The sequence below is a fragment of the Quercus robur genome, chromosome 1 (genome assembly GCF_932294415.1).
Source record: "Quercus robur chromosome 1, dhQueRobu3.1, whole genome shotgun sequence".
Taxonomy (NCBI): domain Eukaryota; kingdom Viridiplantae; phylum Streptophyta; class Magnoliopsida; order Fagales; family Fagaceae; genus Quercus; species Quercus robur.
In genome coordinates, this window is record NC_065534.1 from 28,799,739 (window position 1) to 28,820,224 (window position 20,486).

General features: G+C 41.6%; 2 protein-coding genes across 2 annotated transcripts; both read left to right on the plus strand.

Annotated features, from left to right (window-relative positions):
• LOC126728469 (uncharacterized) lies at positions 1-755 on the plus strand. Its single transcript, XM_050434286.1, has 2 exons — positions 1-92; positions 176-755. The coding sequence occupies exons 1-2, from the start codon at positions 60-62 to the stop codon at positions 707-709; spliced, it is 567 nt and encodes a 188-aa protein (XP_050290243.1). The 5' UTR covers positions 1-59; the 3' UTR covers positions 710-755.
• Positions 756-18,981: 18,226 nt separating this feature from the next.
• LOC126728480 (copper transporter 6-like) lies at positions 18,982-19,587 on the plus strand. The gene has a single exon (XM_050434294.1). It carries the CDS (start codon positions 19,087-19,089, stop codon positions 19,561-19,563), a length of 477 nt encoding a protein of 158 aa, XP_050290251.1. The 5' UTR covers positions 18,982-19,086; the 3' UTR covers positions 19,564-19,587.
• The last annotated feature ends 899 nt before the right edge of the window (positions 19,588-20,486 follow it).

Consider the following 20,486-nt stretch of genomic DNA (forward strand, 5'->3'; position numbering starts at 1 on the left):
TGTCGTCCATCATCACGGCAGAAGACTATGAAGACCTGGGAAACCATTCGACGGAGGCCATGGGGGAGACGGGCCTCTTCTCCGTCGCTCAGGTTGGTTATGTTTGTCAAATAAGTTTTTATTTTTCTTTCTTCTTGTTACCTACATTATGTGACGGTCTCTTGTCTGTTTGCAGTCCTTGGTCATGATGAAGGGACTACTTGACCGGTGTCTCAACCGTGAGAGTACCTTGGACCGGGTGCGCGCGAAGGCGCAGCAGACGGAGGAAGAGCTAGGACAACTTCAGAGATGGAGGTCCAAGATGGAGAAGAAGCTGGAGCTTTCTGAGCAGGCGAGGAAGGAGCTGGAGGAGAAGACGGCCACTTCGCTGACGGTCATAGAGAATAAAGAGGCTGAGATCAAACAACTCAAAGAAGATCTCCGTCAGGCTAAAGTGGCAGCCGTCGAGGAATACCGATGCTCGGAGTCCTGTTTGAGCGAGCTGTCGGACTCCTTCCTCCAAGGCTTCGATGATTCCCTCCGTCAAGTCAAGAAGGCTTATCCAGAGCTGGACTTGACAATGGTCAAACTTGAGGACCAAGCCCAGACTTCTGCCCTCCCCGTCGCCTCCGAAAACACGGAGGACCTTTTTGGCGACGGTGCTGCTCAAGGAGACGGAGAGTCCGCCCCGTCGAAGGATGTCCCAGTTGCTGAAGAAAAGAAAGATTGATGCCTATGTACTTTATTTTGTGAACAATCCGTCCCTCTTTTTTATTCATTTTATTTACATTTCAGAACTGTCCGTCTTCTTTAATTGTATTAAACACTTGCCTTTTGGGCTTTTGGCTTAATATTCATATATCCTTTCTATAATTGCTTGGTATTTTGTTTAAAGGTCCGTCCTCTTTCCTGAGGAAGGGCTTGTGTGAGAATATTTTGTTTGTCCGTCCGTATTGAGGACTTATTTTTTTTTTATTGAGCACTTACAATTGAGGATCCGTTCATTCTGTGGTGTTGTATGACACTTTTGAACGGACTTATAAAAATTAACGTTTCTAGTGGTCCGTCCACCTTGCGTACATGCTCTTTTATTATCCCTGTGGGATAGTCCGTCCACTGTGTGGAATTATGTTCACCTTAGTGATCCGTCCACTGTGGACTTGTGTGTAATCACCTTGGTGATCCGTCCATAGTGTATGTTTAATCACCATAATGATCCGTCCACTGTGTGGAATTATGTTCAACTTAGTGATCCGCCCACTTTGTGGACATTTTTCATCACCTTAGTGGTCCGTCCACTTTGTGGACATATATTTCATCACCTTAGTGATCCGTCCACTTTGTGGACTTATTTCATCACTTAGTGATCCGTCCGCTTTGTGGACTTATATTTCATCACCTTAGTGATCCGTCCACTTTGTGGACTTATATTTCATCCCCTTAGTGATCCGTCCACTTTGTGGACTTATTTCATCACCTTAGTGATCCGTCCACTTTGTGGACTTATTTCATCACCTTAGTGATCCGTCCACTTTGTGGACTTGTACTTCATCACCTTAGTGATCCGTCCACTTCGTGGACTTACGTTTCATCACCTTAGTGATCCGTCCACTTCGTGGACTTACGTTTCATCACCTTAGTGATCCGTCCACTTCGTGGACTTACGTTTCATCACCTTAGTGATCCGTCCACTTTGTGGACTTACGTTTCATCACCTTAGTGATCCGTCCACTTCGTGGACTTACGTTTCATCACCTTAGTGATCCGTCCACTTCGTGGACTTACGTTTCATCACCTTAGTGATCCGTCCACTTTGTGGACTTACGTTTCATCACCTTAGTGATCCGTCCACTTTGTGGACTTACGTTTCATCATTTAGTGATCCGTACACTTCGTGGACTTACGTTTCATCACCTTAGTGATCCGTACACTTTGTGGACTTACGTTTCATCACCTTAGTGATCCGTCCACTTTGTGGACTTACGTTTCATCACCTTAGTGATCCGTCCACTTTGTGGAAGTGATAATCCTCGTAGGCTTACCTGTCCACCATGCGGACTTGATTCGGTATCCGTCCATCTTGTGGACCTCAAGTGATCATCCTTTTGAAGGATCCGTCCATACGTCCATCTTATGGACTTTATTTCGCATCCGCACATTTGGTGGAACTCAGTTACTTTGTGGGCAATTGTAACGGCATTCAAGTAGAAAATCAAAGTTGATAGAAATGTGTAAAGGAAAAGTGCCTGCCCCCCCGGGCTTAAAAAGGCACGACAAGATTGTAGCAAAAATAGTTAAACAGTTGATGGAAAAGTTAATAATGTCAAAAAGTCTTAAAGGAAAAACTGGTTGTCGTGTCGTTATCACTGGTAGTATTTCCTCAAGTGCTCAGCATTCCACGGATGCGACAGCTTTTCTCCGTCTACTGTCTCCAGGTGGTATGTTCCCTTCCTTTTCCACGACGCAACTCTGTAAGGTCCTTCCCAGTTGGGGCCGAGTTTTCCCTGTGTAGGGTCTCTTGTTGCACCCATGACCCTCCTGAGTACGAGGTCTCCTACTTGGAAGCTTCTTTGTCGGACCCGGGAGTTGAAATGCCTGGACATGCGATCCTGGTATCTAGCGATCCTCTGCTCTGCAGCCGACCTGACCTCATCTATAAGGTCCAGCTGTAGCCTCGTGGATTCGTCATTCCTGCCCTCGTCGTGGTTGTGAACCCTGTAGCTTGTGAGCCCAACTTCTGCTGGGATGACTGCCTCGCTCCCGTATGTCAGTCGAAACGGTGTCTCTCCTGTCGGAGTCCTCGCCGTTGTCCTATACGCCCACAGTATGCTTGGCAATTCTTCTGGCCATATGCCCTTTGCCCCCTCGAGCCGAGTCTTGATAATCTTTAGCAGGGATCGGTTTGTGACCTCAACCTGACCGTTAGCCTGAGGATGGGCGGGTGATGAGTAGTGGTTTTTTATTCCTAGCTGTGTGCAGAAATCACGGAAGGGGCCGTTATCGAATTGCCTCCCGTTATCTGAGACAAGGACTCTAGGAATACCAAACCTACATACTATGTTCCGCCAGACAAAACTTCTAATGTTCTTTTCTGTAATGGTGGCCAAGGCTTCTGCTTCTACCCATTTCGTGAAGTAGTCAATACCCACTACCAAGAACTTTAACTGCCTTATCGCCGTTGGGAAAGGTCCCATGATGTCCAGTCCCCACTGAGCGAACGGCCATGGAGTCGTTATGGGGGTTAGCTCTTCAGCTGGCTGTCCGATAAAATTGCTGAACCTCTGGCATTTGTCGCATCTTTTAACGTAGGACTCAGCATCCTTTTGCATGGTCGGCCAGTAATACCCAGCTCGTAGCAGTTTGTGCACCAACGACCGCGATCCAGAATGATTCCCGCATATTCCTTCGTGTACTTCCCTCATCACGTAGTCTGCCTCTTCAACCCCGAGACATCTTAGGTAAGGACGGGAGAAACCTCTCTTGTAAAGAATGTCTTTTATCAAGACGAACCTTGCCGCTCGGACTTTTAACTTTCTCGCTGCCTCCTTCTCTTCAGGCAATATCCCGTCCTTTAGGTATGAAGTTATCTGCGTAGTCCAGTTTCTTTCGGAGCGTATCTCCTGCATGTTGTCGGGGTCTATTAGCGGAAAGATTTGAACAAAGGAAAGCACATTACCCGGTGTTATCATATGTTCTGCTGAAGCGGCTTTGGCTAGCTGATCAGCGGGCTCATTGTCTCCCCTGGGGATCTGGACGAATATTGCTTTTAGCCCGTCGACTCTAGCCCTCACTTGATCAAGATATCTCTTCAACCTTTCCCCTTTGCATTCATAATCTCCGTTTACTTGATTGGTCACGACTTGAGAGTCGCAATGCACGACCACACTTTCAGCTCCGGCGGCTTTGACTAGGTCAAGTCCTGCTGCTACCGCTTCGTATTCTGCTTCGTTGTTGGTAATGGGGAAGTCGAGACGGACCATAGATTCAATCTCGTCTCCTTCAGGTGACAGCAATATTATGCCGGCTCCTCCAACTCGCTTATTGGATGATCCGTCGGTGTAGATGTTCCACTGGGGGGGTTCTTCTGCCCCCTTGTCCGCGTCATGCGTAAACTCTGCTATGAAGTCGGCTACAGCTTGTCCTTTAATGGCCACACGTGGACGGTATTTGATGTCAAACTCACTCAATTCTATTGCCCACAGCGTCAGTCGACCTGCGGCCTCAGGATTACTTAGTGCCCTTCGCAAGGGCTTGTCGGTCATTACGTTCACGGTATGGGCTTGAAAGTAGGGCTTGAGCTTGCGAGCCGCCGTGACCAACGCAAAAGAGTTTCTCCATAGGTTGGTATCTTTCCTCGGCACCGCGGAGCGCCCGGCTGGCGTAGTACACGGGCTTCTGTGCCCTGTCCTCCTCTCTGATTAAGGCCGCGCTGACGGCCACAGTGGAGACGGCCAAATAGAGGAAGAGCTCTTCACCTGGTTGCGAGGGGCTCAGTAGAGGTGGTGAAGATAGATAGGTTTTTAACTCCTCGAATGCTCGTTGACACTCGTCCGTCCACTCGAATGACTTTTTCAATGTTCGGAAGAAAGGTAAACATTTGTCCGTCGCTCTCGACACGAATCTATTCAATGCCGCTACCTTGCCGTTAAGGCTCTGTACTTCCTTCACGTTTCTCGGGGGGGCCATCTCCATTATGGCTCGGATTTTGTCCGGGTTAGCTTCAATCCAACTGATGACGTCGAAAACCGTCACCAATGGGTCACACCGTACTCGCGACTCGAATCGAACCTGCACGACGAAACAAACAAAAGAATCCTTCAGAGAAGCACCGGTGTAGTGCCGGCCGAAGGCTCTCCGACGGTCAAGTTAGAATTCCTTTGTTTTACTTAGTGCGTTAGAGAGGGTTCATAAAAGCATACCTCGGTTTCTGTGGGTATTACGCCTTTTTATAGTGATAAGGGGTTGACTTTCCCTTTTTGGTTTCCACATCTTTTCAATGTGGGACTCTATTCCCAATTCTTCCAAACGTGGTGAGCAAGGATTCCCATTTCCGGATCATGGGCCCTCGCTGCGTCAGCAGTGATGGGCCTTCAAAGCTGGGACCATACTTACGCAGGCCCAAGAGACCCAATCCGTCAGGCCCATTAAGGTAAGCCCATCATGCCCAATATTTTATCATCTTCAGTTGCCCCCTTCACCCCAATGATCCGTCATCTTTAAGGACAAAGGATCAATGGGGTGACGGTCCTTATGTATGGCTATGACGGATTCATGCAGAATAGGATGACGGTCCCAGATGGATCAACTCGTCAAAGGAAGAATCATCAAGTTGACGGTTACATGACGGGTACAAATCTGTTGGTACGTACTGACAGGTTGTCAGCATTTATTAAGCATGCCACGTGTCACTCTCTGAATGGTCGTTGTATAGGATCGAAGCGTCGCTTCGTCTTCCGTGCACTTCCTATATATATAAGGCGCCTCACTCTTTCATTTTTCAATTTTCACTCAGAAAACATTTGTCAGAGCGAAGCCGTCAACCTTGTCAGAGAAATCCGTCGAGGACGGTAACAGTGAAGAAATTCACGGACCGTCAATTTCCTTTCCCCGTTCGACATTGCACTGTAAAGAATCTCCATGGCTATGAAGACCCTCCAGGCGTTAGGGGATATCTGGGTGACGGACAACCCCAGATACTGTAAGAGTTCCCTATGAAGTGTAGAAAGCGGGAATCGAAGTCCAGCCTTCAACGCCTGCTCGTACACTCCGACACCGTCTACCCCCTCATAGTAACACTTCTCCGACACGTAAGGTAGACGGATGGAAACATAGTCAGGGATTTGAAAGTTGGTTCTGAAGGTTCTGAAATGTTTCTCTCTGATGACGGATGTAAACCTATGCACCGTCCACTCTGGTAACATAATGAACTGCCTTAGTCCATCAGCACCTACAACAGACTCCAGTGCTCGATCCCCGTCATCGTCGGAACCATCTACTTCAACTATCTCCACATCCTCATCTGTTGAGGATGAAGAGGAGGCAGACGGACTCCTACTTTCGCCGGGGCTCTCTTGGTCTTTATGACCGGACGGGTATACATCCTCGTATTCCGTCCCATCACGAACCACCGACTGGTTACTTGACGCACTAGACATTTCCTACAATTGACAATAAAACCTAAGACTGACGGGTTTGAAAGTGTTGACGGGTATGGAAAGCCTAACAACAATGCATGGACGAAAATGTAACTTGACTATAGTAAATTAGAAGCACTTACCGAACTTAGCAGAGGATAGGTGACGGTTGGTGTAATCAGCAAATATTCGTCCTCGACGGATTTCTCTGACAAGGTTGACGGCTTCGCTCTGACAAATGTTTTCTGAGTGAAAATTGAAAAATGAAAGAGTGAGGCGCCTTATATATATAGGAAGTGCACGGAAGACGAAGCGACGCTTCGATCCTATACAACGACCATTCAGAGAGTGACACGTGGCATGCTTAATAAATGCTGACAACCTGTCAGTACGTACCAACAGATTTGTACCCGTCATGTAACCGTCAACTTGATGATTCTTCCTTTGACGAGTTGATCCATCTGGGACCGTCATCCTATTCTGCATGAATCCGTCATAGCCATACATAAGGACCGTCACCCCATTGATCCTTTGTCCTTAAAGATGACGGATCATTGGGGTGAAGGGGGCAACTGAAGATGATAAAATATTGGGCATGATGGGCTTACCTTAATGGGCCTGACGGATTGGGTCTCTTGGGCCTGCGTAAGTATGGTCCCAGCTTTGAAGGCCCATCACTGCTGACGCAGCGAGGGCCCATGATCCGGAAATGGGAATCCTTGCTCACCACGTTTGGAAGAATTGGGAATAGAGTCCCACATTGAAAAGATGTGGAAACCAAAAAGGGAAAGTCAACCCCTTATCACTATAAAAAGGCGTAATACCCACAGAAACCGAGGTATGCTTTTATGAACCCTCTCTAACGCACTAAGTAAAACAAAGGAATTCTAACTTGACCGTCGGAGAGCCTTCGGCCGGCACCACACCGGTGCTTCTCTGAAGGATTCTTTTGTTTGTTTCGTCGTGCAGGTTCGATTCGAGTCGCGAGTACGGTGTGACCCATTGGTGACGGTTTTCGACGTCATCAACTGGCATGTATGTATTAGCCTTGATATTTATTTTTGTCCTCTCTATCTTTGTTGAGTGGTTGTCTCATTGCCAATTGATCAAACCTGGCCCGAAGCATGTGGTGGTTGGTGTGGTTCAGACCATCTTGCATGCCTTAAGGGTTGGCCTGGATTTTTTGATTATGTTAGCTGTCATGTCTTTCAATGGTGGTGTATTTTTGGTTGCTGTGGCTGGGCATACTGTGGGGTTCTTGTTGTTTGGTAGTAGGGTTTTCAAGGACTCTGATGCTATAAAATTTCCTCATGATCCTCATCCATTGAGTTGTTAATGGATACAAAGACGCCTGTCATTGCTCCCTTGGGTCTTTCTCGTTGTGTGTGCATATGTATAGATCTCCCTTTACGCTCTAATGCAATGAAACAAAAGGAAAAACAAAAGGTATTGTGCATATATATGTGAATTGTTTGTTCAAAGCTGTATAACAATGGTGGTGATTTGTATATTTCTATGAAAGCTTTTACATATTGCTAAGGCCAAATAAAAATGTTGTTGTTGTTGTTGTTGTTCTTCTTCTTCTTCTTCTATTTGCACTGTTCCTAAAACTTATCCAGGAAATTGAATGAAGGTAGAGAATGTCCTTATTGTTAGTTGAAATCAATAATTATATTAACTAATCTCCATTATGCCAAAGACAAGGATGCTACTTGGTCTAAAATTAGGGGAATTTTTCAGAGAGGAGGCACGATTACTGCCTTAATTAATTCTTCAAAAATCGCTGGCCATTATCATTTCAGACGGGGAAGCAGGGCTTAATCTAAATTTAGGCACCTTTTAGTTGTCATCACTAAAATTATCTCTCTTTTTGTTTGTTTGGATTTTTTTTTTTTTAAGTCTATAATTGTTCAGTTATGAAAGTGCGAAAATTCCCAAAGAAAAATATATTATTTCTGTAATGCATAAACAAAAATTGAAACTATTTTGAAAACCAAAATTAACACTACCCTTTTTTTCCCAGAAGATGTGTACTACCTAAAATGATAAAATCACAAAGTTTTCATATTCATGAGAGGTTGAGGTTTCTTATTTTATATTTCCAATATAATAAAAAATATTTAATCAAATTTCCATTAACATTTTTTTACAGAATACATCAAACTTTTAACCTTTCAGCAAAAGTTTATTTTTTATAATAATAAAAAAATAAAAAATAAAAACTATAGACACAATATTTTTCATGACTTGGCAAGTTATATTGATTCTCATTTGAACCCAACATTGACAGCTTTATTATTTACTATTATAATAATTAAATAGCCACTTTGATAGTTATGAAATGTTTTTGTGAAAATTGTTGTGGCTCTAGAGTTATTTGAAAATAAGATATTAATTAGCTCAATGTGAATTGTTGCCATTTGTAAGTACTCTAAAAATAAAGGCCCAAGCCCACTTAGAACAGTGATGCCTTATCCTTCAAATCAAGCCCAACAATAAAATTTCTTTAGAGAGAGGGCGTATAATTCAAGTGCAATTCTAATATAAGCTTAAGTTATAGACCGAAAAGCCTAAGTTAATAGAAAGGAACAACATGAGTTGATAATGAGAAAAATAGTTCTCCTCGGGAAGGTTCGAGAATTAGTTCTTATATATAAAGTTTGAATTCTATACCAGACAAAGTATTGTTCACTTTCCCTTTTCTCTATTTCCTCACCAGGAATGTTCATCCCTTTCTTTAGGAGACTCTCCTCCTTTTATATCCTTCTTTGTTGTATCCTACCCCTCCATCTGTATGCCTGCTAGAGTTCCTGAAGATACTTGTCCCATCAATACTCTGCCAAAGGTGGTGGAAAGGGATGGTATCTGTAGAATTACTATTCAAAGGTCATTTTCTCATTAATGCAGCTGATAAGATTAGTGTAGGGCATTCAATGCAAAGGAGGGAATTGTTCCTTCCAAGAAACTTCCTCCTTTCTTCCTTGATCTGCCACTACCCCCTTTCCTCATCCTAGAACATTACAAGAAGTCCATTGCTTTGATTACGATTCCATCCTTGAGTGGGTGAAATCTTCGGAGTGGATTTATCTCCTTAGATATGGGTTAGGCAATGTTGTCCCTAATCCAATCCTCCTCGATCCTCGAACCCCACACATTAGCCCCCTAAAACCTTGCTGCCAGGAGCTACTTTAAGAGTAAGGTTTTAGTAGCAAGGGGGAAGTTGATATGTGCTCAACGTGTTCCCATGTTCCTGACGCTTCAATATCCACATTCTTGCAGTTATTGCATTAGGCAGCTGCATGTCCCCCCTCACATTCTATGGTGCGATGGTGATCCTATGGTCCCAATTTTCTAGGATTTATGAGCAGGAAAAATTCCGCTCTTTTTCAAACCCTATATAAAGAGAGATTGGGGGTAACTTCTCTCATTTACATACCTTCTACAAATTTTGTTTAATGCAGCGATCTAAGGAAAAACTTCTTCTAGTGCTTGTAAGTGCCCTTGGCCCTTCATCCAACATTTAAAGAAAACTTTCCTTTTCTTCCTTTTTTTTTTTTGACTAATTTCCCCCGATAGGACAATATGGGTAGATTTGCCAAATTAGTTGATACCCCCGAGGGTATGGCCTCTTTAAGGCCTAAGTATAGAATTCCAAAGAATGTTGAACTTCAACACTTTGAACTAGGAGAATGGTTGGTTATAGATAAACAACCTAGGGCAGTAGTCATCCCTATGATCGCCTTTATTAAAGGTGAAATGGAGATTCCAATAGATAGGGTAACTAGAGACTTTCTCATTAACTTTAGGTTATTCCCGACTCAATGTTCTCCCAACCTGTTTAGGGTCCTCGGCAATGTAGATATGATAAACCAAAAAATGGGGACTAACCTTACGTGTCACGACATGAACTGGGTATATAATTGCCAGAAAGGGAAAAACATGGGTTATTACTTTAGGTGTAGAGTACCCTTCGTTAGGTTGATCTCATGTATTCCTGAGTCGAATAAGGGTATGGACAAAGACTTCCTCATCATCTCGAGTGAATGGCATGGTGGTTTGCACTGCCCTACCTAGGTGGGATGCCCGAGAACCTAGAACAACTTAGATTACCCTCTTTCTCTATCTCATGATTTTTTCTTATAAAAAGAATTTTTCTTTATAAAAAGAATTTTTCTGTTTTTCTATATTATATATATTCTTGTAGAAATAACACCTTTCTTTTCCATTTCCTTGGCAGACGAATTTCACACTACCCCGAACAAAAGCTTGGTGAACTTTGCGGACCTCAACCGAATTCTTCGATCAGAGATCTTCCTTCACCGAGATAGACAATTTCATGCGATTCATGTGATCCTAGGGTTCAAACCTATCTCCGCTTGCTTTCAATCTAAGTAGTGAACCAACTCAAGAGGTACAAGATAAAGATTTTGAAATCTTTTTCCAAGAAGATCCTGAGGACTTTCCAACACCTGCCTATCACCATTTTGTTACTGCATAAGTCAATACTAGTTAAGAAACAACAAACATTCCAGAAGCTATGGTGCGGGAAGAGAGGACGCCCGATTTGCTCGCACTGCTCTCCGCCCATAAAGGGGGAGATGCCCCCGTGGTGCCCATTGTACCGTGGCCACCTACCCGTGCTCCATCCCACATTCCAACTACTAATGCCCTCAAGAAGAAGAGAAAAATTGGAAAACAGACTAAGGATTCTAAAGAAAGAGAGATACCTTAGCCCACACAACAACCTTCTTCCAAGGAGCTCAAAGTCACAAGGGCTTAACAAAAGAAAGGCACTTCTGCCGGAGTTGGCAAGGGCACTGAGGGTGAGCAATAATCCAAGGCTACAATATGGAATCTTGCCTTCATGCTCAGCTCAGGGGACCCTATTACCTCTTAGGCATCTCTTAGGGATGCTCAAAAAGGTAGATCTGGGCTGGTGTCCGAGTGCCTAGAGAAAGAGTTGCTCCTTCTTGATGACATGTAAAAGTTAAAAGGGCAGAGGAAACGTGAAGTAATCCTCTCGCTGAAGAGGGATCTCTCAAAAGTTAGTCAGTCACCTCTACTTTCCTGACAATTCTTTCACCTTACTTAACAAGATTATAACTTATGTAAGTAACTTCTTCGAAAACAGGCGATGCAAGTAGCTTTTGTGGCCGTGGAGTGGGTTGATCATGCTCTATCTAAATCTCAGGAGGCAGAGAACAAGTTGGTGCAATCAGACATGGCTTTAGCTAATTTCGAGAAAAGGTATAAGGACTCACTTTTTCACCTAGCCGTGGTCGAGAAAAGGTGCAAGAACGCCAATGCTGCCCTATCTAGGTTTGAAAGGCAGGCTGAAGAGCTATAGGCTTCTTTGAAAAAGAGAAAAACCCAACTGGCCTTGGCTAATGAGCAGATAAAGCACTAGCAAAAACAGCTCAAGGGCAAAGATGCTGAGAGGGCAAAGGCCGAGCAAGTGGCCTATGATGCTGGTATGACTAAGACTGCTCAAAATCTTACTGCCCAGCTCAGAGACGTAGCTCGAGCCTTTTGCCTAGAAGTTTAGGGCAAAGCCTTCAACACAGTCAGGGTTGACACTGATGCTGAACTGAGAAGGTCTGATAAGGTCTATTACCCTCCTGCTCTTCGCCTTGCTTCAAGCTTTGCCCCCTCCCAATCTGAATTCTACTTCCTCGACACTGAAGTCCATGACAATCTCAACCTCTACACCTTCCACTGGAAAAGAGAAAGAACAACAACTTTCATCCCCAGTGGTAGAGTTAATGTTTGAAGACATCGTAGAAGTTGAGCAGTTGAAAAGGAAGAAGAAGGAAAAAGAGAGGGAGATCGCTGCCTAGTCTTTCCTTGCTTAGCACTTAGGCTAATTTTGTATCGGTCCAGGCTTAGATAACGCCCTTTTTCTCCCTCTTTTTTTTTTTTTTTTTTTTTTTTTTTTTTTTTTTTTGTAATCAACTTGCTAGATTGAATGAATAAATTCCATTGTTATTTCCACTCTATTCTTTATGATTTTCCTCTCTCTATGTTATCGAGTATAATATATATTCTTTCGAATTTAATGCATAACCTTAACATTACATTTCCCAAGTTTGAATGGATCTTTAACCAAATATGTGGGATTGGGCCTTACTTCACTTGAGGTTAGGTCTTTTTGGCATTTGTCCCTCCACTTAATTTACCCAAGGTTCAAAAACTAGATACACAATTAAGACCAAGGTTTAACTTACCCACGGTTTATAATTGAGGTATTGAACAAAACCAAGATACTAAATAACACTTAACTAAGTTTTCATAAGAGTTAATTTACCCAAGGTTTGTGACCTGAGGAGTCAAACAAGGCCAAGGTTCTGTTTAACACTTAACCAATTTTACATAAGAATTAATTTAGCCAAGGCTTATGACCTGAGAAGTCGAACAAGACCGAGGTTCTGTTTAACACTTAACCAATTTAACATAAGAATTAATTTAGCCAAGGCTTATGACCTGAGGAGTCGAACAAGACCGAGGCTTTGTTTAACACTTAACCAATTTTACATAAGAATTAATTTACCCAAGGCTTATGACCTGATGAGTCGAACAAGATCGAGGTTCTATTTAACACTTAACCAATTTTCATAAGTGTTAATTTACCCAAGGCTTATAACCTGAGGAATTGAATAAGACCGAGGTTCTATTTAACACTTAACCAATTTTACATAAGAGTTAATTTACCCAAGACTTGTAACCCGAGGAGTCGAACAAGACCGAGGTTCTGTTTAACACTTAACCAATTTTCATAAGAGTTAATTTACCCAAGGCTTATGACCCGAGAAGTCGAATAAGACCAAGGTTCTATTTACTCTTTACAACCATATCATCAATATATGCTTCAACGGACTACCCAATCTAAGACTCAAACATCCGGGTCATCATCCTCCGATACGTAGATCCAGCATTCTTCAATCCGAAAGGCATTACTCGGTAGTAGAAATTCCCTGTTGGAGTCCGGAAAGCTATTTTCTCTTGGTCAGGGAGGGACAAAGGTATAACGACCCAAGGAAAAGCGCTAGCCACATCTGCGCTATACCTCAAAAGGACTAGTCACAATTGAGGCTCCTTGTAGTTGTTAATAAAGCCCAGTTCAACCCATTAAATACCCGATGTGGGACTCATCACACACCTACACACATCACACAATCAATCAAATTGGGGCATCACAATCTCCCCCACTTAAATCCCTAACGTCCTCGTTAGGGCCCACTTTGTGGGGTAGTGTCTCTGAGCCCACACGGGGTTACCGGGCCGGCTCTGATACCATATATAACGACCCAAGGAAAAGCGCTAGCCACATCTGCGCTATACCTCAAAAGGACTAGTCACAATTGAGGCTCCTTGTAGTTGTTAATAAAGCCCAGTTCAACCCAGTAAATACCCGATGTGGGACTCATCACACACCTACACACATCACACAATCAATCAAATTGGGGCATCACAAAAGGTATCTGGTGATAACTTAGGAAGACATCCAAAAAACTCATCTGAGGATATCCCACCGTTACATCAACTAGTTGATCAATCCAAAGGATGGGAAAAGGGTCCTTCGGACATGCCTTGTTCAGATCTGTGAAATCAACGTACAGACACACAACTTCCCGTTCTTCTTCTTTACTACCACAGTGTTTGCCAACCAATCGGGGTAAAAAACTTCCTTGATTGCCCCCGCATGCTTGAGCTTGTCCACCTCTTCTTTTACTGCATCAACATGCTCCTTTGAAGAACGTCAGGGGGGTTGCTTCCTTGGTACAGCACTCGAATTTACGTTCAACTAATGGCATATGAATTCCGAGTCAATCCCTGGTGCCTCATAAGTATTCCATGCAAAAACATCCAGGTTACTCTTTAAAAAGTTCATAAGTTCCTCCTTTTTAGCAAAGGGTAATTAAGCCCCCACCTGAAAATACTTATCCTTGTCTGACTATATTACCACTTTTTCCAATTCCTCCAACATTAATCCTTTCAAGTCAACCCCAAGTTCATCCTCGGGGTTAGTTAATTGCTATGGAACTTCTTCCAATGCAGTAGAAGTCTCCTACAATGATTGCTGCCTGATGGCAGCTACCAAACATTGCCTGGCTTCCAACCAATTCCCCTACTTGCCCTTAGTGGGGTACTTAACTTTTAGATGTAGGGTAGATGATACTGCTACCAGTGCATAAAGCCAGGATCTAGCCAAAATAGCTATATATGGTAAATAGGCCTTAACTACAATAAATTTTACCTGCACCACCTTATTCCCTGCCTGTACGGGTAGCCTAATCATTCCTCGGGGGATGACATTTCTCCCATCGAAGCCAACCAACAGTGAATCATATTTCTCCAGATCCTTGGGCTTGAGATTTAACCCCTTAAATAGATCTAGATACATAATCTCAACTACACTTCCCTAATCCACAAGGACCCTCTTGACATCATATCCCCCGATCCGAATGGTCACCACCAAAGCATGATTGTGGGGCTGAAAGGTTCCCACTTTATCCTTTTTCGAGAAGCCTAGAATTGGCAGCGATTCCAATCTAATCTTTTTAGACTCTTGGTCCTGTTCCCACAACTCTGCCTTCAAAGCTACAAACATAATGCCCGAACATGAGCCGACGTCGCGGCTAGACGTGGCAAGAATTACATTAATTGTTCCCAAGGGTGGCCAAGCAATAGCATCCCTCTGATATCTAAACCTGGCCTGGTCTAGCTATCTTGCAAGCTGGTGCATGAACTGTTTTAACTTTCTCGCCTTCACTAATTGACCCAGGTGATCGTGCAAGGTTCTATAATCCTCGGTTGTATGTCTCCTATCCTAGTGGTAATGGCAATACAAACTCTGATTTCGCTTGGTAGGATCTCCCCCCATCTTATTAGGCCATTTAAAGTATGACTCCCTTTTTATTTTCTCGAGGATTTGATACACTGGCTCTTTAAACACCAAGTTGACCAGTTGTGCATTAGCCCTAGATGATTGATTGGTGAAATCTCTCCTGGGTCAATTATGACTATATCCTCCTATTCGAGGATCTCTCTTTTTAGAGAAGACTTTGGCCTTTCCTTTCCCTTGGGTCTGATCTTCTTTAACCTTCTTATGCTCGTCAATACGGTCTATAATCTGACGCATACTGCAAGCAAGTTTCATCGTCTGTGATTTTCTCAAGTCATGCTCCATTGGGAGCCCAACCTTAAAGGTCCTTATAGCTACATCCTCGAACTCACCATCTGTCTCATTAAATGTTTCCCAATACCTATCAAAATAGGTCTTTAAAGTCTCCCCTTCCCTTCTGATTATGGACAACAGGGAATCCAAAGGCCTTAGGACTCTATTGCATGTCACAAATCTTGCTCCAAAGATCTTATGGAGCCTTCCTCCAGCCCATCAAACCACCTCATTGCAATAGGCTCAAGGCTAGAGGGAAAAACTTTGCACATAAGAGCCTCGTTCCTTGAGTAGATAGCCATCCTTTAATTAAAGTGGCTCATGTGCTCCACAGGATCGGTTCTCCTATTATAAATGGTAAATGTAGGCTACGTAAAATGATGTGGATGCTTGGCTCTATCAATTCTCTTTGTAAAAGGTGACTTTGAAATTTGACGAAGGGCCTTGCTCATTGCATCATTCCCTATGTTCCAAGGGGGTGATCTCTTTCCTCGCCTTCTCCTTTGTTTCTCCAGCTTATTAAAGCATGATGATGTGGAGAAAGGTTCCCTAGGGGGTGTCCTTGACCTTCGTCTGTAGGTTCTGTCCTTTTCTTAATCAGATCCTTCACCTGATAGGGGTGTTGGATTCCTTCTGTCACGCTCCTTGCGACGCAACTTTTTGCGCAAATGGTCAATCTCTAGTTTCAGATTCTATGTTTCTTACTCATGCAAAACGTGACCTCTAGTTTTGGAGTGGCTCCTCTCGGTTTGCTTTGTATACTGCATTTCCACCTTAACACTTGGGGTGGGATTATGCTCCCTATCTCTCATTCGCTCCAGGTTAATAAAGTGGTCGTTTCACTCAGAACCCACAGATTGCTCCCTATCATACTTTGGGTTAACCATAACTTAGGAATAATGAACTATAGATGAATTCCCACAAACGGCGCCAATTGTAAGTGCTCTGAAAATAAAGACCCAAGCCCACTTAGAACAATGATGCCTTGTCCTTCAAATCAAGTCCAACAATAAAATTTCTTTAGAGAAAGGGCATATAATTCAAGTGCAGTTCTAATATAAGCTTAAGTTATAGACTGAAGAGCCTAGGGTAACACAACATGGGTTGATAATGAGAAAAAAAGTTCTCCTTGGAAAGGTCCAAGGATTAGTTCTTATATATAAAGTTTGAATTCTACACCAGACAGAGTACTGTTCACTTTCCCTCTTCTCTATTTCCTTACCAGGAATGTTCATCCCTTTCTTTGGGAGACTCCCCTCCTTTTATATCCTTCTTCATTGTATCCTACCCCTCCATTTGTGTGCCTCCTGGAGTTCCTAAGGATACTTGTCCCATCAACACTTTGCTGAAGATGGTGGAAAGGGTTGGTATTTGTAAAATTACTGTTCAAGGATTATTTTCTCATTAATGCAGCTAATAAGGTTGGTGTAGGACCATTCAATGCAGATGAGGGAATTGTTCCTTCCTGGAAACTTCCTTCTTTCTTCCTTGATCCGCCACTACCCCCTCTCCTCATCCTAGAACATTACAAGAAGTCCATTGCTTTGATTACACTTCCATCCTCGAGTGGGTGAAATCTTCAGAGTGCATTTATCTCCTCGAATATGGGTTAAGCAATCTGGTCCCTAATCCAATCCTCCTTAGTCCTCGGACCCCTCACACCATTTATACTACATGAGCAATTATATAATACTCCAAAAGTACAATAATGTTATCTCATTTTCCTGTATATGGTAGCATCTAAAAAAATAGGTCAAATGAAAACTATATCTTAATTTCTCTTATTCAACTTAGCATGAGATAGAAATATTTTCTGCTAAAAACATATGAAAACAACTTTATCTCATGTGAAGCTAAACAAGGAAAATAACTTCATTTCACATGAAACTTAATAAGAGAAATTACTTAATATTTTCTAGTTCATTTTAAGGTCACTACCTAACATAAAAAATAAAATAAATAAAAAAGAGATAGTTTTCTATAAAATACTTTTTAGAAAATGATTCTGTAGGCACACGATTCGCGTTAAACCGCTGTTGAGTTGGGTTCACACGTAAATGGGCCCGTACAATATCATTTGTAGAGAGTGGGATCGAAAGGCTAAGCCATGTTTACCCGGCTGTGTTTTTGTTAAGATATTTATGCATGGTTCCAGTATATTTGCCTTTGAAACCTCTTTTTCTTTTTGTGGGACTGGAGGAACCCCCTCCTTTAGGTTGCATATTTTCCTTTTATATTAGCATGCATTCAATTCCCTTCGTCCACGTGTAGGGTCAAACTTTCCAAGACTGATACTTGTCCCATCAGTTTCGGACCCGAGTTGTTGGGAGTGGTTGAGTGGGCTAAAGAAACACGACTCTGTGAGAGACAAAGCTCTGTCTAGGGCAGGTAGTATGGGCAGCCTTTCCTAGATATTTTAGATTTTTCACAAGATTATCCCTATGCCGCTTTTGCCCCTTTCCTTAGAGTAGCTCTGGGCCATCCGGGGGCTGTACCCTCCTCGGCGGCTTCTCTGGCCCATTGGTGCTTTGTGCTATTGGGCTTGGTATACTATCTTCTTCGGCTTGGGCCTTAAGTCTTCCTGTGAACAGGTGGATCTGACCCAATTGTTGTCGGGCCCCACAGATTCATTTTACAAAAAAAATTATTGTCACAAACAAACATAATGGACCCATTTTCATGTACTTCATATATTCCAACTTCCACCCACCAAAAAAAAAAAAAAAACCCTTAGTTTACTCCCTAATAAAACCATTCAAATTAGCCAATAATTACATGACTCTCAAGATAAGGAGAAGCATTTTTTTGAAAAAAAAAATTGCAAATGAGTAATGTTATAAAAACAGTACTTTTTAGGATATCTTACTTTGTAGGTTTCTATTGATTCTCATTTGATCCCAATACTAACATCTTTTATTATTTACAATTAATAAATAGCCGCTTTAATAGTTATGAAATTGTTCTAGGAAAATTGTTGTGGGCCTTGTGGCTTTTGAGTTGTTTGCAAATAATATATTACCTCAATTATTTTTTTTTTTTAAGCATATTACCTCAATTAAATTGTTATCACTTATACTCAATGAATAATTATATAATACTTTAAAAATACAATAATTCCATATTCTATCTAGCAATCTCACATAAATAATAGGCTCATCCTACTAGCTAGTTAGACTAGATTAACTATTTATTCTAAAGAGAAAGATTTAGATATAATATTTAAGTGTTATTCGTTAGGTTCCGTGCTTAAGATTCTGTTATATAAATTTTTTTTCATAAAATTAAACTTTATTTTTTAATTAAATATCTATATATCAGAATTTTAAGAGAATAATTTAAAAAACTGCACCTTTATATCTAAACTTTTTCCTCTCATAAATGAGTGATTGCGACTTTATTGAATGAAAATAATCGTGTAATTTTCCAAGGTAGACTTTTTGAGTAATTCCACGGTAGACTTTTTTTTTTCTTTTTTTTGAGAAGGTAATTCCACAGTAGACTTAGTTCACCCTTTCTTCAACTAAAAATAAAAAATAAAACTTTTTTTTTTAAGAAAAAAAAAAAAACTTGGTTCACATTCAGTGTAGTACTACTCTAGTATTAGTAGTACGAGACATTACCAATCTCAGTGTACTACGTGTCTCAATAATCGCCGTAAGGGTCTCCTCTTTATCAGATATTGATAGCATAATATTCTCAACAAAAAAAAAAGAAAAAAAAGAAAAAGAAAAGATATAGACCCCAAACAGCCACTTCCTTTGTAAGTCTGTGTGGGAGAGAGAATCATCTGTGGAAGGTATGGATCATGGTGATATGCCTGGCATGGGTGGTATGCCACCACCACCATCATCATCATCATCATCATCCATGAATGGCACAGCTGGGATGCACCACAAAATGATGATGCACATGACCTTCTTCTGGGGCAAGAACGCAGAGATACTCTTCAATGGTTGGCCTGGCACAAACACTGGCATGTATGTATTAGCCTTGGCTATTGTCTTTGTGCTCTCTTTCCTCATTGAGTGGCTCAGTCATTGCCGAGTGACCAAGCCTGGTTCATTTACTGTCGCGACTGGTTTGCTCCAAACCTTTTTGCATGCCTTAAGGGTTGGACTAGCTTATATAGTTATGTTGGCTGTGATGTCTTTCAATGTTGGTGTGCTTTTGGTTGCTGTGGCTGGCCATACTTTGGGGTTCTTTTTCTTTGCTAGTAAGATTTTCAACAAACCAGCTGCTGTAACAGGATCTGATCTTCCTCCTATGAGTTGTTGAATAAAAGAGGGGCCTTTCTGATCATTTTGGGTGAATAAACCCCATTCTGATTTTTTTTTTTTTTTTTTTTTTAAGAGAGTATTTTGTTTTACGTCTTTGAATTTGAAAAGGAAAAAAAAATTGTGGGAAGGGAATTTTCTTTTTTTTTTTTCCCCCAAATAAATTTGTAGTTGTCTTATAATGTGTGGTTGTTAAGTTTTCCAAACGCCATGGGCCCATGGTAATGGTCCACTAATGAAGTTCCATTGACATTAATTTCTTTTTTTTTTTTTTTTTTTTGACATTAATTTCATAATGAAAATGATGCCAATCTTTAATGCTTAGTTGCTTGTAAAATAAATAGAATATAATTTTTTTTTTATATAAATATGTTGTGTTGTTTGAATTCAATTATCATCAATTACCTCCCTTTATTTAGGATAATGAGATTTGAAATACAGTGATTCGATATATGCTTTGAAATCTCAACCATGAAATTCTAGACCTGATTATGGTCCAAGTTGGCCTGAGGCTGAGAGTAGTTGAATTTTAATAAAAACGATGTTAATTGGAACTGTATTTTCAACAGCTAAGTGTGAGCTTTATGAGAGGATTTAAGGTGCTAGTGTGGGTAATCACGTCTTCAATTCACAACAACTTTTCAGCAATAAAAATAATTTTTTTGTTGTTTACTTTATTTTTAGAAGATGTTGTTTACTTTAATTTATTCTTTCAAAGGGCAAATATGAAATCCGTTAGTTTTTTATGAATGGAAAATTATTTATTAAAACAAAGCAAAAACGAGCATAATAATATTACATCAGAGCTGAATGTTGAGCTTCATTACAAATTGAAATTACATTACAAATTGAAATTACATTAAAGGAACAGGTCCAAAAGAAAAATCAAGGTTTTCAAAACTAACCTCTTTTTTATTTAATTGA